Below are 17,539 nucleotides of genomic sequence, written 5' to 3' on the forward strand. Positions count from 1 at the left end.
TATATTAATATCAATAAATATTATTTAATAAAATACAAAAAAATGAAAAATGAAAATAAAGAATAAAAAAAATATATAAAATTATATATAAAATATATATAAAAGAAATAAAATAAATAAAAGTAAATAAAAGTAAATTTTGTAAATGGCAATCATCAATTCAGATATGGTCATTGATGCATTTACAAGCTAAAATAACATAAAGTCTATTAATTTAAAGGAACAATGTCTAAATGAAACATGCAGGCAGGCTTAGACCTTATGATGTCTTTGGTTTTGCTCCCGATGTGTTTGAGGTCCAGCTGGAGCTGCAGACCATCTAGAGGCAGATCCCATAAATGAACCAGCTTTCCCATCTCATCAGGGAAAGAGCGCAACCCTTCATTCTGACTGACATCCAGAGACGTCAGGTCCTCTAACATACCAATCTGAGGAGGGATCTAAAGCACAAAACACTTCAAACTAACAAATATACCCTTTCAGACACAAAGACAGACCAAAACTGCATTGAATCAGAGTGTGATATGAATCGTACCTCAGTGAGTTTATTGGAGCTTAGAAGAAGTTTCTCCAGTCTGGCCCACTTGTACACCGGCCCGCTCAGGTCGAGCGCAGAGATGTGATTGTGACTGAACATCAGCTCTCTCAGGTTTACACTGACCCAGGAAGCCGGACCCAGAAGGACGCCAATGCTGTTATTTCTCATGTCCACTGAACGCAAACTAACAGACAAAGAGACAGGTGTTATAGGAACACGCCGACTTTTTGGGACTTTAGCTTATTCACCGTATCCCACAGAGTTAGAGAAGTCCATTCTCATCTCCGTGCCATAACTCTGTCTGACGCTCCCACTGCTAGCCTAGCTTAGCACAAAGACTGGAGGTAAATGGCTCCAGCTAGCCTACTGCTCAATAAGTGACAAAATAACGCCAACATTTTCCTATTTACATGTTGTGATGTGTATAGTTACATCGTGTACTAAGACCGACGGAAAATGAAAAGTTGTGATTTTCCAGGCCGATATGGCTAGGAACTATTCTCTCATTCCTGCGTAATAATCAAGGAGCTTTGAGCCGTCCCATGAGTGAAGCGACATATCACTCTAGAAAATCCCAACTTTTCATTTTCCATCAGTCTTAGTACACGATGTAACTACACACATCACAACATGTAAATAGGAAAATGTTGGTGTTATTTTGTCACTTATTGAGCAGTAGGCTAGCTGGAGCCATTTACCTCCAGTCTTTGTGTTACGCTAGCGGTGGGTGCGTCAGACAGAGTTATGGCACGCACAGAGATGAGAATGGTGTGTATGGAGCTACGGACTTATCTAACTCTGGGGGATACGATGAATAAGATAAAGTCCCAAAAAGTCGGTGTGTCCCTTTAAAGGAGCAAGCTTTAAAACAGTATAAAAAAGGAACCGTCCAAGTTCAAAACAAGTTAGGCTTTAGTAACAGCATCTCAAATAGAGAGAGAGAGAGAAACACACTTACTATGGCAAGTTCATGATTATTTCAGGAACACTTGTAAAATTGTTCTGTGATAATTTGATGGTGGTTATTTTTGAAGGAAGGTGCGACAATGAACCTGCATGAAAACAACAGAAACAATAAAGAACACGATTTTTCAGAATTAATCATCTTAGTTTTCATGAAACAACATTTGGAAACTATTTAAAGGGGTCATGAATTGAGAAATCAACTTTTCATTCACTCTTTGGTATATAAAAGTTCATCGTGATGAAGTTCACCTGAAAACTTCCTTGTTAGTCAAAGAAAAGCTTTTATAGACACCAGCAAACGCCCGATCTCAGAATATCTCAGAACACCTTGACGTCATCGTGTGGTGAAACGCCGCCTCAACAGAAGAACGCCTGATTCTGTAGCCCCGCCCACCGATGATAGGCCTACATGGAGCTAAACCGGATCGAACTTCCAAGCAATAAACACGCTGCATAAGCTCCATTCGGATTCCAATATTATGAATGCATGGATGAACTTTATTTTTAATGAATATTCAGCTCACTTGGGGAAGACATTGTGCGTTTGATAGATATTTTGCGAGCCCCGTGGGATGAATCATTCCGGTTGCCGTTTTCTATATAAATCTCTATCTTTATAAAACAATGCCTCAAATGTACTCAAGGGGGAGCCGTTCGCTCATTATAATATGCAAATCTTATCCAATCATAGCCGTGGGCGTTTACTTCCAAGTCTTCAGTGCGGCACGCCCATAAAAACAGAGGATTCCAGGAGAGAGCCTCAAAACCAGGGCAGAAAATTGCTTATTCATTATGTTTTTGAATGTAAAAACCACACGAAAGTCATAAGTTGACCTCAGACAACAGTTTAAAAAAATTAAAAAGCAAGTTCATGACCCCTTTAACATCTGTAATGTGACATTCTTGATTTTATCCAACGTAAACTGATTGGATGGTGAAAAGTAGACGCCCATTCTGTGATGCTGTAACTTTATGTGAATTGTAATAATGTTAACCGGCATTAAATAAGAGCGTAAAGATTTTAGAAAGGCTGCATTATTTACAACTGTAGCTAGTGTTGTTATTGTTAGCTAAAACTAAAAGTACTAAAGACTGTTTTCCGTTAATGAAATAAAATACAAGTACTCAACAAATAACTTTAAAAACTTCAACTGAAAATTAGCAATGTCCTGGCAACTAAATGAAATAAATAAGTTGAAGTAGTAAAATGACTAAAATGAATTAAATCTATATAGAAATATAAAAAACGAATTAAAACGACAATGACAAAACTGAAAAAAGCTGTTAATAGCATATTCATAATAGTAAAATAACACTGATTGTCTAAAACAATTACTAAATAGATATTTGCCTGTTGACTAACATTAACATTTGATTCATGTTTGCGTTAAAGAGTTGGGCAGACTCACTGATTTGGTTGACTGAAGCGATGAAAGTTTCCATCTTGAGACATTCAGTGAGGAAGTTGTCTGAAACCATCTTAACCTGATTCTTACTGACATCTAAAACTTTCAATTCAGCCAGACAGAGAGGGAGAGACAGTTCTGAGATCTGATTGCTGAAAAAATAAAGAAACAGTTTACCGTTGATTTGTGCATACAAGCTTTTCCCACTTATGTATATCCCATAACAATTATAAGAAGAGCAAATAGAAGAAATGACAGCACCCAGCCCTCTAGAAAAACAATCATCCCATAATATACCCCTCCAACGAGAGCTCCTCCAGTTTGTCCATGGCCTGACCCAGCTGGAAGGGGAAGACAGTGATCTGGTTGAAGGAGAGGTTGAGTTGGCGTAAGGTTGGACTGCACACCATTGTGTCCAGCTGCAGAAGTGGACCAATGCAGTTGCGTGACACATTGAGCGCGCTCAGTGCGGGTAAACGCAGGAGATCTCTGGGAAGTGACTGCAGTTGGTTACCTTGGAGGTCTAGACGGGTCAGACTTCTTAAACTCTAAGGAAAAGAAAACACAACATTTTACACATATTATGTAATTATACTATTATGCCACCGTTATGCTAGTAGAAAATGTAAATATAGCTGCAAGCAGCAATTATCAGGGCTGAGCGCAACAGAAGCAAAAAAGGAAGCTTTCAGCAGACCAACTGCAAGACATTTGGAGACTATTTGAAGCAAAATGCTCGAAAACCCATAAATACGATGGGCCCTATTTTAACGTTTAAATACTGACTCGTCAGGTTGTGTATTGTAATAATCAGAGTGTACGCGCATTGTACGCTCATATTACTAACACGGCCTTTAAATAACACTAAAAATACTGCACTATTGACTTTAGACCAGGGTTTTGTTGGTCAATGACGCAGTCGTTTTCAGTTTCCTCAAAATAGCAACACACCAACAATGCGCCTGAACACACCTGGTTTTCAGACCATGGGCGAACAGATGGCGCGAGTACATTTGATATTTAAACAATGTGGCACTGGACGTGAAAATGAAAACTGCGTCGTGCTGAAACTATCTAAAAAACACCTGGCGTCGCATTGCGCTTGGTGTAAGATAGGGCCCATTGAGTTGTAATGACATATAATTGCTTAAAATATAATTTAATTACAATTTTGTCCTGAAACCTGTACCTTCAGGGCATGGTGTCAAAGACACATACTGAGTTTCGTAATGATATGCCAATGCATTTGTAAAATACAGCAATATGCAAAACCGTTACAGCTTTGGATGTTTTTTGTAATTAAAAATGATGGCTATGTTTTTCAAGGTACATCATTGTCATAATGGACTATGATAGCAACTGAGACAAAGACACTGCATGTCAATTTTCATGTCAATCAGACCAACGGTACTGTAGTTAGAGCCAATTTATTATTTTATTAAATTATAGCTCCACCAAGTGGCGCAGTCCCACCACTTTTTTGTGTTCTTAAGGCCTGTGCACACCGGGACGATTATCACCAGCGTTTTTCGGCGCATTTTTGTGTTCACACCCAAGCTATTTTCACTGGCGATGAGCCGAGTGAACGTGCACATTCAGTAGATGGCGCTCCGGTACACAAGGTGGTGCTGCGGCACATTACGCTTCTGACACACGCTTGTCACGCAGAAGAAGAAGAGAGACCGTATTTACGTGCTTGCCAAAACCATTCACACACTTTTTTTTTTTAAATTACGCTTTTACACCTGGCATTTTGCACGTCAGTGTGCACACTCACATCGGCGTCCTTTGTTTAGTCACGAGGCGTTAAAAATTGGCTATAAATGCGTGCGAAAATCGTCCCTGTGTGAACAGGCCTTTAGAGTGCGTGTCAAATTTGGTGTAAATATCTAGTTATAGACATTTGTATTTATGAGCATTTAAAAAATGACCACCTGATTTGATTGCATTTTTTTACGCTTACTATCAAAATTTTGAAATTTAGCCATTAGCATTTGGTCAACGCGCTATGATTATGATTTTCCTACAATGTTTTCGTCTCGATTGGACTAATGGTTTTGGAGATATTTGCGGAAGTTGTTTAAATGTTAAATCACAGCGTTGCACAGACCATAAGGCAAAAACTAGCGTGTTTGGTATCATTGGACTCGCCAAGGATTGAGGAATCTAAGGAGATGACTCCTGTGAAAATAAGTCAAACAAATCTAAAGTTATAAGCATGTGAATATTTGATTTTACCACTAGGTGGCGCTGGCTTGAAACATCTCAGGCTTCTTCAGGGCATCTTGCCGATGACCCATACAGAGTTTCGTAACGATACGCTAATGTGTTCATAAAATACAGGTTTTAATGAAAAATTTCAAAATGGCCAATATGGGATATCATTCGACTCGGCATGCCGAATCTAACGAGACCCCTTTTATGAATTTTGGGCAAACTGTTCAGAAGTTATAAGAAAATGTTAAAAGCATTTCCGGACCAGTAGGTGGCACTGCACCAAAATGCAGCATGTAACCTCAGGTCATTGCAGAGATAAAGCCTTATGTCTATTTTCGCAAATGCTCCATAAAATTAGTTTGCGTGTTATTCTAAAATAGCTGATGAATCTTGAAATCTTGAAATCCATAACTTTTTGTTGGCAAACCGTCTAGGAGGACCGTCTTGTTTGTTCGGCACATCCCACAGATGCTCGATTGGATTGAGATCTGGGGAATTTGGAGGCCAAGTCAACACCTCAAACTCGTTGTTGAATGAACTCATAGCCAACAGGGAATATTGTTTCCATGAAAGGCTGTACATGGTCTCAACAATGCTTAGGTAGGTGGTGTTTGTCAAAGTAACATCCACATGGATGGAGGACCCAAGGTTTCCCAGCAGACCATTGCCCAAAGCATCACTGCCTCCGCCGGCTTGCCTTCTTCCCATAGTGCACCTGGTGCCATGTGTTCCCCAGGTAAGAGACGCACACACACCCGGCCATCCACGTGATGTAAAAGAAAATGTGATTCATCAGACCAGGCCACCTTCTTCCATTGCTCTGTGGTCCAGTTCTGATGCTCATGTGCCACTGTTGGTGCTTTGGGCGGGGTCAGGGGTCAGCATGGGCACCCTGACTGATCTGTGGCTGTGCCGCCCCATACACAACAAACTGAGATGCTCTGTGTATTCTGACACCTTTCTATCAGAACCAGCATTAACTTCTTGAGCAATTTGAGCTACAGTAGCTCGTCTGTTTGATTGGACCACACAGGCCAGCCTTCGCTCCTCACGGGCATCAATGAGCCTCGGCCGCCCATGACCCTGTCGCCGGTTCTCCACTGTTCCTTCCTTGGAGCACTTTTGACAGAGACTGACCACTGCAGACCGGGAACACCCCACAAGAGCTGCAGTTTTGGAGATGCTCTGACCCAGTCGTCAGCCATCACAATTTGGCCCTTGTCAAACTCACTCAAATCCTTACGCTTGCCCATTTTTCCGGCTTCTAACACATCAACTCTGAGGACAAAATGTTCACTTGCTTTAACAACATGCTGCTTTAATAATACTGTCAAAATGTTTCCACACACCTGACAGAGAACACTGGGAAACTCTGATAGACTGTTGTTGCTCAAATCCAGCCGAAGAAGGTTTTCCATCTGTCGCTTGAGAGAGCTCACATCCATCAAACAGGACAGATCACTCAGCTCATTCCCTGATAGGTCGAGCAGACAGATGGGGTCTTTGTCTATGGCCAGAGGAAGAGCACCAGGAGTCGAGCTTTCAATGAAACCCTGCCCTGTAGAGTTAACACAACAAAAGACACATTGATAGGGAGAAATTTGTAGAACTAGTTCACGTCTGACAGCTTATTATAGAGTATGTACCTCTGGTGTTGTGAGAGTTAAACCGCTTACGCAGAGGGATGCTTTGCTCTGTCTCACGACGGCTTCCCTGTACAAAGACATGAAGTTAAAGACCCTCATTGTAAAAATCCAAGCACACAGCCCACCAAAAGTGCATCTGTTTGATCTGGCACCTCTGAATTGGCACGTCTGCGTCGACTGTGATGTCTCCAAGAAGGTTTCCTTCCCACTTCAGGTGAATCGTTGGAAAGCAATAATCCATGTGGTGATCCGTCACTCCCTACCAATGGAACAGCACATTAAAGGGATAGTTCACCCAACAATGAAAATTAGCCCATAATTTACTCATATGACATTCTTCTTTCAGACGAAAGAGTTATTTTTTTTAGAGTTATATTACACAAGTCCAGGCTGATCCAAGCATTAGAATTGGATTCATAGTTGCTCTGTTTTTGAAGTCCATAAAAAGTGCATCATCATGTAACTGCTCCACGCGGCTCTGGGGTGTTAATAAAGGCCTTCTGAAGCGAATCGATGTGTTTGTGTAAGAAAAATATCCATATTTAAAACTTTATCAAGTAAACTTTCGACCGACCGCCTTCCCTTTTCAATTTATGGAAAAATTGTTGAAAGTTCCCCTGCCGATCGAAAGACTAACGCGACCAGGTCCGCTCTCTCACATTGTCCCACAGCAACATTACAATAGTGTACATTAATGTACAATGTTTTCTAATAATAATTTATTCTATTTAGTGTCCAATGCATTCATTTAACATATCTAATATTGGGGGCATCCAAGTTATTTGACATATTTGAACATTTGTGGAAAAAAAAAAAAAAAAAGGAACGCAGTAATTACTTTCCCTGGTAATTAGTTACTTTTATAATGATGTAACTCAGTTACTAACTCAGTTACTATTTGTAAGAAGTAACTAGTAACTATAACTAATTACTTTTTTAAAGTAACGTGCCCAACACTGGTCATGACGTCACGTACGCATCTTGAGTTTCACTTTCAACATTCAACACTTTTCCACAGGAGGCGGTCGGTCAAAAGTTTACTTGATAAAGTTATAAATATGAATATTTTTCTTACACAAACACATCGATTCGCTTCAGAAGGCCTTTATTAACACCCCGGAGCCACGTGGAGCAGTTATTTGATGGATAGATGCACTTTTTATGGACTTCAAAAACAGAGCAACTATGAATCCAATTCTAATGCTTGGATTAGCCTGGACTTTTGTAATATAACTCCGATTTTATTCGACTGAAAGAAGAATGTCATATACAACTAGGATGACTTGGGGGTGAGTAAATTATGGGCTAATTTTCATTTTTGAGTGAACTATCCCTTTAATTCTTCCAGATAAATAATGATAAAATATTGTGAGTGTGATTTTCTTGCTGTGATTCAATTAACATTATTAAATTAATAAAAGGATATGCAGATTGATTAATCAACTTCATTGCAATACATAATTTGTCAATATTGATTCTGAATAATAAAAAAATGTATCCATCCAAACTTTTTCAGCATATCATGAGGTTGAAAAGGCAATGCAAAAAATTAGTTTCCATGAGAATCATCTTACCGTCACTCTCCAAGTCATCAAACATGAAGACCAAGCTTTCATCGAAGGAAATGTGCGAGTCGTCACTTTCCTCATCCGTAAAATATCCTGATGTGCTGACGTCACTCTGTAATCTACTGACTCCCAAAAACCCTTTCCTCCTCTGGAGTGACAAGATCTGTTTAGCCAAACATTGGCCTTTACCTTAAGAGATATTTACCACAAAGAAAAGATTTATAATCAACACACAGGCTAGTTATTGTTATGTAGAATTAAATTCCCCAACATAGTTATAAAGTAATGACAAACTGATACTCTAGAAGCCACAAGTGACAAGTGATTTCAACTTCAAATGAAAAAAGTGTGGTTAATTTTACTGAATGTGCATGTGGCTAGCAGGATGGGGCATTTGCGTGATTGCTAATGAGTGTCACCTTCACGCCACACCAGTCTCGAGTGTCTCATGGAGGAGCTCCGGATTGATGAAAGGATAAGCGACGACAGCGAAGGACGAGAGAGGACCAGGCCTGGGACATTTATGTTATGTTTTGTTTATGTGTTTGTGGCCGTTTTACTTTAATTTTGTGTTTGTTTATTTTATGATATTAAAGTTACATTTGAACGTTCGCCGGTTCCCGCCTCCTTCTTCCCTCATCACTAACCTTGCTACATTGGTGCCAAAGCCTGGGAGGAAGGAGGAACACGCTGTTGTAGAGCCCTTGTCGCTGTGGGAAATCCGTGGTGTCATCGAGCATGGCTGTGCAGAGTCTGCTGCCATGGGCGTTCGAGGCGGTGGGCTGGAGTGAGTTGTTGGTGGGACAGCCGTCGTTTGCTGAGCCCGGAGCCTGCTGCTGTCCACCATTATGGGGAGGAGCAGGGAACGGGACACTCTGCCGGCTACCCGAACCTGGAGGAGTCGTTGCCGTCCACCAGGCGTCAGAGGAGTCAGAGGGCCGTCCACCGAGGGCTATCCAGCGTCACCACCAGGTATTGTGGCACCAGGCACCAGGCCAGAATTGCGGAGGAGTTCACCCAGCTGGCGAAGGACCGGATGGCAGTGCGTTTTGGGAACCGGATCCAGATTTTTTTCTTTCTCTCCCCTCTGTCATCTCTGTCTCTCCTCATCCTTCGGTCTCCTTTTCTCTCGCCTCATCGGTCCTTACCCCCAGGTGTTGCGGCCACTGTGAGGGGTAGACCTCAGTCTCAAGGGTACCCACCTGGGGTATGTGGCAAGCAGGACGGAGCCGAGAGCCATGAGAACGGTGCGAGGCCTGTGGCGCGATTGCTAATGAGCGTCACCTGCGCGCCACACCGTTCTCAAGCGCAAATTAAAGAACACAGACGCAGCTGGATCATTTGCATAATATCATTATGGATCATTTGCAATCTACCAGAAGCAGTGCAAATTAGCATGTGGTTTAAGACATGCTGTTTTTAAAGGAACACGCCGACTTTTTGGGACTTTAGCGTAATAATCAAGGAACTTTGCTGCCGTACCATGGGTGCAGCGGCGCAATGATATTACACAGCGCCTGAAAATAGGTAATAGAAATAAAACTTCCGTCAACATAATCAACGTGACAACCTGCTTTCACAGAGAGCGTGCTGGGGACTATTTTCAGGCGCTGCGTGATATCATTGTGCCGCTGCACCCATGGGACAGCAGCAAAGTTCCTTGATTATTACGCAGGAATGAGACAATAGTTCCAAGCCATATCGTTCTAGAAAATTTTCATTTCAACTTTTCATTTTCCATCTGTCTTAGTACACAATGTAACTATACACATCACAACATGTAAATAGGAAAATGTTGGCGTTATTTTGTCACTTATTGAGCAGAAGGCTAGCTGGAGCCATTTACCTCCAGTCTTTGTGCTAAGCTAGGCTAGCGGTGGGTGCGTCAGACAGAGTTATGGCACGCACAGAGATGAGAATGGTGTCTATGGACTCATCTAACTCTGGGGTATACGGTGAATAAGTTAAAGTCCCAAAAGGTTGGCGTATTCCTTTAAATAATGGTGCAAATAACAGTAAGGCCGTTGGAAGCTCAGGATGTTCAGTCTTCTAAATTGAAGGAGCACTTCCCGAGTGGCTCTGACTCTTGCCCAGCGCTTAGGAAGCAGCCATTCATAGACGATCTTTACATAAAAGTGTCAAGCATCTGTTCTCAGCCTGACTTCACCGGCCTCTTTAGTTTAGTGGAAGAGGGCTATGCTTGCGTCCCTGCAAAAGAGTACATGCTGACAGCACACCTCTCATCCCTCACCAACGTAAGTTCCACACAGCAAAACCACAATTGCCAGCGTTTAAGCAGTTCATGCCACAAAGAGCTCGAGAGCCTTCGGCAGCTGCCAACCACTCCAGAGAGAGATCTCTGCAACTGAAGGAGGCTCCTAAGGTTGATGAGATGTTGCCTCCATCACCTCTTTGTGTCAGCGCCCTCGCAGGTTCAGTGAGCTGAATTTGCAGGCCTACCAGCCTTCAGCAACACAGAGCCGTCCCTGATCAGTTTGTCAGGAAGCAGAGGGTAGGCCTCCCAGAGTTAGCAGCCAAACTGCCAAAGCATATTCACCTTAAGAGCAGTCGTGGCCTAATGTTAGAGAGTCGGACTTGTTACCCGAAGGTTGCGGGTTCGATTCTCATGTCCGGCAGGAATTGTCAGTGGGGGGAGTGAATAACCAGCGCTCTCCTCCACCCTCAATACCACAACTGAGGTGAGACCATTGAGCAAGACACCGAACCCCCAACTGCTCCCCGGGCGCCGCAGCAATATGGCTGCCCACTGCTCTGGGTGTGTGTTCACTACTGTGTGTGTGCACTTGGATGGGTTAAATGCAGAGCACAAATTCCAAGTATGGGTCTCGTCACTTCACTTCACTTGCAATATTGTTCTCGGTTCCTGAAAGCCTTGCCTCACATCAGATGTCGTAAATGTGTCAGAGGAGAAGCTTGGCCCCAAGAATTATGCTTTCTCCCCTCATTTGAACTTGAGGTGCACTGTTTCCTGGGGAAGTGAAATGCTTTCCTCCACAGTGGAGATCCAAATTCAGACATGCGTCGGAGAGCCTCTCATCTCGGGCATTGTTGGTAGGAGATGCAAAAGACTTTCTCCCCACAACGGAGTGCCGAGATTAACTAAGCGGTTCGTAGCAGTCCGGGGCACAAACCAGTCTTATATCCCTCATATTTTTGACACAGTTGGTTTGAGATGACCTATAGTACAGTGTCAGACGCTATTTTCTTGTGCTTTTCTTGGGTCTTATTTTGGACCTTTTTGGTTGTGCTACTGAATTTGGTTGTGCTAGTGGTTGTGCTTTCCTGTAGCTCAAACAGTAGAGCATGGCGCTAGCAGCGCCAAGGTCGTGGGTTCGATTCCCAGGGAAATTAAGAACTGACAAAATTTACAAAATGTTTTTACCTTGAATGCAATGCAAGTCGCTTTGGATAAAAGCGTCTGCCAAATGCATAAATGTAAATGTAAATGTAGTGAATAAAACTCTTTTGCCCTTTTTTCTGATATTCATATTTAACATGTTTAGAACATGGCTTAGAGATCTCAACTGAAAAAATTTATGCCAAACTAAATACATGCCAAACTTCAAACATTAGTCATTGCCAGATCTTGTGAATAGACTCACTGTTCTTGTTGCTGGATGGAGATTGAGTCCTGCACTCAGAGAGCAGAGCGCTGAGCCATGTTGCCTTCATTTGTCCGAGGCGGAAGCTCCCAAGGCACAGGGCGTTGTTGGTGTGGTCCAGGCCCAGACGGCCGAGCAGGAGGGTGACCGCAGGGTCGTCACCCCTCCTGACACACACGGTCAGAGCTCCACGTAACTGCTGCTCATGAACACCTGCAGAAACTAGCAGCTCCAGCAAGGCCAGAGGAGCCCCCCGATCACATATCTGCACAGATACAGCCACATGTTCTTCATTTCTAGAAATGGCAATAAAGGTCCTGTCCTTTTTTAAATAAAGGAAGTGGAATGAATCCAAATGGATGTCGCACACTGTTTGATGAAAGACCCCCTGATATGATTGTAAAGCGTTTTGGGTGTACTGTAGTACATAGCAAAGTGATTGCAGGGCTCGACATTAAGCTTTGTCATGAGTTTGTCCTTTGGACAAGTAAATCTGTCATTCACTTGTCTGAGTAATAAAGTTGCTTGTTCGGAAAAGGATTTTTTTGTGGTGTAAATCTAATTTATTCTGAAGCAATATTCTCATCCATGTTCTATCAGCTTTGACATATTTAAATCTGCATATTTGTGATATTTACCCCGAGGGCTGAATGCTGGGGAAAAAATGATACATGAATGATAACCATCTTAATGAGTGAATCATTGAGTCATTCATTCAAACGATTCATTCAAACAGCTGATTCATTCGAGTGAGAATGGGTCACTGAATCTTTGACTCAACCAATTCGTTCAGTAATGAAAACAATGTATCAGCTGTTATCTTTGTTTGGAACTATTTTCACTGCTGAAACAGAACAAAAACAGTTAATATTACATCAAAAAAGTCAGTGACTTAAACCTAATATTAACTACTTGTTTATTGAACTGTTGTATGAAATCAGTGTCATTATTTCAATCATGATGGTATTCAGGAAAACAGCACTCTTGGTCGTGTGATTTTGCTTAACTGTACCATATGCTATAAATACAAAAACTTCACATTTTGATGTTAACTGAGTTTCTTTGTGTGGGTTGCACTCATTTGTTTAGATTTCTCCTCAAGAGGCTGCGCGAGCCTCAACAGCGCAACCTTGTTACAGTCAGTACATTATACATTAGCCTATACACGATCAGGCATAACATTATGTCCTAGTGTTGTGTTGGTCCCCCTTTTGCTGCCAAAACAGCCCTGGACTCCACTAGACCCCTGATGTGTGCTGTGGTATCTGGCACCAAGATGTTAGCAACAGATACTTGAAGCCCTGTAAGTTGCGAAGTGGGGCCTCCATGGATCGGACTTTGTTTGTTCAGCAGATCCCACAGATGCTCGATTGGATTGAGATCTGGGGGATTTGGAGGCCAAGTCAACACCTCAAACTCACTGTTGTGCTCCTCAAACCATTCCTGAACCATTTGTGCTTTGTGGCGGCGCATTATCTGCTGAAAGAGCCACAGCCACCAGGGAATACCTTTTCCATGAAAGGGTGCACATGGTCTGCAACAATGCTTAGGTAGGTGGTACGTGTCAAAGTCACATCCACATGGATGGCAGAACCCAAGGTTTCTCAGCAGAACTTTGCCCAAAGTCGGCTTGCATTCTTCCCATAGTGCATCAGGGTGCCACATGTTCCCCAGGTAAGCCACACAGACACTGGTGATGTAATAGAAAACATGATTCATCAGACCAGGCCACCTTCTTCCATTGCTCCTTGGTCCAGTTCTGATGTTCACTTGCCCACTGTTGGTGCTTTCGGCGGTGGACAGGGGTCAGCATGGGCACCCTGACTGGTCTGCGGCTATGCTACCCCATGCGCAACAAACTAAGATGCACTGTGTATTCTGACACCTTTCTATCAGAACCAGCATTAACTTCTTGAGCAATTTGAGCTACAGTAGCTTGTCTGTTTGATTGGACCACTCGGGCCAGCCTTCGCTCCCCACGTGCATCAATGAGCCTTGGCCGCCCATGACCCTGTCGCCGGTTCTCCACTGTTCCTTCCTTGGAGCACTTTTGATAGACACTGACCACTGCAGATCGGGAACACCCCACAAGAGCTGCAGTTTTAGAGATGCTCTGACCCACCCAGTCGTCTAGCCATCACAATTTGGCCCTTGTCAAACTCGAGATAATCAAATTAGAGATAATCAGTGTTATTCACTTCACCTGTCAGTGGTCATAATGTAATGCCTGATCGGTGAATATTATCCACGATCACTCACCACTTACACTAAATGTAATAAAAGAGTCATTCTAGAATTTGTTTTATTGTTATTGATGATTTGATCAGGTCGGGTAAGTAATTTCTCTTTCACTTGCCCCTTCATAAAATCCATGTGTCCCGGACAAGCGGACAAGTGTTAATGTAGAGCCCTGAATTTTTTGATTGATAGATTGATTAATGAATTAACAGTTGGCACCCTCTCTCTAACCATTATAATTAAACAGGCTGTTGTCATATTGCCATACGTAAATGACCACTAATGTAATTGTCAAATGTCAAAAGAGTAAAAACATAAAAACACCCCCTTTAAAACCACAGAATGAGTAAACTATTTTTTGTTGTTGGAAATACTCCTTTAAGGTTCATATGCCAGACCTGATATATGAGCGAATCGCTCTTTGTTTTCTTGTTGATGTCAGCGCCCAGCGTAACGAGACATTCTGCCATGTCCACATCCGCGTCCTCACACGCTCTCTCCAGCAGCACGTACATGATCTCCGTGTCCGCCACCATCTTAGACAGGCACAGGCAACTCATTCTCTGCAACTGATGCCGATCACAAGTGGGATTTATCAGGGGATCTTGCTTTTCTTTTATTTGTTTGAGTCTGAGAGCTTTTAATTTAATTGTCTTACTTGATCTCGGCGCTGGTCTGCCGTCTTCTCCCGCAGGACCTGAAAGATCTCTTTCTCGAACGCTTCTTTCTGCAGCCATACTGCGGCGCTCGAGCAGGTGTCCAACAACTTCCACACCGCCTGAAATCCCTAATGGCCAAGAACACACACTGTTAGGAACAACAACAAAGCTTTTGATTTTGAACTGATTATAATTGTACAGAACTACCTTTATAAGCATGACTGTGTCCTCTTTGTGTTGCCGTACAGAGCTGACCAAAACAGAGGCCAGGACCGGCACCATCGTACGGGACAGCTTCTTCTTAGAGATGAGGTGGAACAGAAGACTAAGAGCCCAGAAGTGAATATCTACAAATGGTGATGAGTTTCGATTATTATTCTGTTGTGCTTATGTTAACATACCCTACGCAGACTCTGTAAGATGTTTAGGCTTTTTTTTTTTTTTTTTTTTTTTTTTTAAACCTTTACATGTCAGTCAGATGGTCTCTTCCTGTCTAAGGGACCATACACACCGAATGTGTTTTTTTGTTCAAAAACGTGAGACACAAGTCTCACTTGGGAATTAAAACTTAAGGTCTAAAGACACATTTTTAAAAAGTATTAATGTTTTTAGAATGTTGGGTCATGCGAGAGACGCTTCAAAAGACACAAGCATGATGTTTAAACACATTTGTCTAGCATGTTTGCAAAGAAAAACATTTGAAATGCAGCACGGTGGAACTGTGTGAATGGTGAGTGTTTTTTTGGCCAGAATAAGCTGCAGTGTGGACCAGACCTTATGCCGACACTCAAAAGTCTGGCAATGCGTGGCTGGGATTAGAAGCAGAGGCTTATGATTTCCAGGCATTGAGGAGTGATTAAACTCACCACGCTCGTGTGGAAACATCTGCAGCGTATGAAGAATCGTGTCTATCGCCCCCTGCTGGCACATGAGGTCAACAGCTCCAGAACAGTCAGCTAGCGCTGAGAGTACACCAAGTCCACACTCTTGAATCTCCTTACTACTGATAAACTAAGCACACACACATCAAAATAAAACACTCTACACATTTATTTACATTTTAAATATAAAGTATATTACTGGACCAATACAAGTTAAAGTCTATGGACAGCATTTCTGGCAAAATGTTGACTACCACTAGACTGGGTAAACCCAGCCCGATCTGCCGGCGATTTGATTTCTCCCTGCAGCTCAGGCTGGAAACCTGTACATATTTATATCCTGCTTCTGTTACAATTTTGCAGGGACCAATCACAAACCGGCTTATCCACATGGCGCGCTATTGTCGGGTTTAACACAATGATGGATAGAGAAGCGATGGATCGTTGGTCTGATTGGTTGAAAGACTATCCAATTGCGTACAGACTCATTTGAACTATGTCGGTTGATCACGCCTCTTGCGGTCTGATTGGTTGAAGGGAGGGAATCCAATTCGGATGCACCGAATCCAGATTTTTGGGGTTCGGCCGAATACCGAATCCACTGGTTAAGATTCGGCCGAATCCGAAACCGAATACCGAATCCTACTCCCATCCGCAGTCCATTATCACAGTAACACATTAATGAAGTTAACAACGTCCACAGCAGTGTAGGGATGCTATTGACCATTAACTGTTTTGGTCAAGTTTACTAAAGTAAACATTGTCGTGCATGTTCTTCTCGACGCTATTTCATGATGGTTTATAGAAAAATTACCCCGAGTCGTCCTCTGTCATTTCAAAGAACAACCCAACGGAGAGCGCAGGAGGCGCACGCTAGGGTTGTGCCGACATCAAGATGGAGCGCCACCATCGTGATGCCACGCCCCCGTTGCGAGTCTGTTGTGTGCGGCACACACAAATCCTCTTCTATAGTATTAGTTAAACTAAAAACTTAGCAGGGATTGCTCTGTAAATTAAATTGAGAATGTAACTAATGCATATATGCTATTTTAAATACTGTAGTCTATGCCAGATATAAAGCCTACATTTTGAAATCATTTGAGGCTGAAACATCCATAAGCATGCGTGTTTATTTTAGCACTTCCGTCAGTGAAACAACACAGCCTATAAAACAAAAACGATTTTCAGTAAATAATGGTAACCTCAAGAATATATGAAAAATAAATATTAGTTAGAAAAATATTTGATTCATACTATTTCCCCACAAAGATGCGTCATATAGGCCTACTGCTCTGCGCTTTGAGAGGAATGGGACACTGAATAGACACCTTCTTGAATATCTTCGTCTTCATATGTTCTACTGATGTTGCAAAGCAACACTTGTTGTAAAAGGTCTGAAGAGCGGATTTTATTTTCCACAGGGTCAAGACATTTAGGCAATGTTTGATTATTCACTGCCAGAGAAAACAAAACTAAAATCACCGGCGCGTGTGTGAAATGCGCTATTCAAATAAACCAAACTTGACGCGCCTTACCAAGTTTAATAACAAGAACAAACTGTGTTAAATAAAATTTAAAGTAAAAAGGTATTCGTCTTACAGTGTTTTTTATACTTTCCCACAGTAAAGGATGTGAATAGTTATAATAGACTTAATTATAAGCAAACGAAAGGAAGAAACGTTGATAATCCCCTGCGAACATCAGTGCGACGTGAGTGAAGATTTGGGAAAAGAAACGAGATGTCCATGTCCATTGGAATAAAATGGACTACTAGGCCTATTGTTCAAATTCACGGAA

The 17,539-nt window shown here is 42.2% G+C and overlaps 1 protein-coding gene across 1 annotated transcript in view; it reads right to left on the reverse strand.

The window, feature by feature from the left end:
• Nucleotides 1-17,539, reverse strand: part of lrrk2 (leucine-rich repeat kinase 2) — a 97,759-nt gene that overhangs the window by 38,417 nt on the left and 41,803 nt on the right. The window contains exons 15-28 of the mRNA XM_079808751.1: nt 15,728-15,872; nt 15,069-15,208; nt 14,861-14,989; nt 14,601-14,771; nt 11,965-12,229; nt 8,348-8,530; nt 6,926-7,032; nt 6,774-6,840; nt 6,477-6,685; nt 3,208-3,458; nt 2,914-3,062; nt 1,497-1,590; nt 536-722; nt 259-440 (exon numbers count right to left, since the gene is read on the reverse strand). Of these exons, the coding sequence (XP_079664877.1) occupies nt 259-440; nt 536-722; nt 1,497-1,590; nt 2,914-3,062; nt 3,208-3,458; nt 6,477-6,685; nt 6,774-6,840; nt 6,926-7,032; nt 8,348-8,530; nt 11,965-12,229; nt 14,601-14,771; nt 14,861-14,989; nt 15,069-15,208; nt 15,728-15,872 (2,279 nt within the window). The remainder of the gene's footprint in view (nt 1-258; nt 441-535; nt 723-1,496; nt 1,591-2,913; nt 3,063-3,207; nt 3,459-6,476; nt 6,686-6,773; nt 6,841-6,925; nt 7,033-8,347; nt 8,531-11,964; nt 12,230-14,600; nt 14,772-14,860; nt 14,990-15,068; nt 15,209-15,727; nt 15,873-17,539) is intronic.

The sequence above is a fragment of the Gobio gobio genome, assembly GCF_949357685.1.
Source record: "Gobio gobio genome assembly, chromosome: 25".
NCBI lineage: Eukaryota > Metazoa > Chordata > Actinopteri > Cypriniformes > Gobionidae > Gobio > Gobio gobio.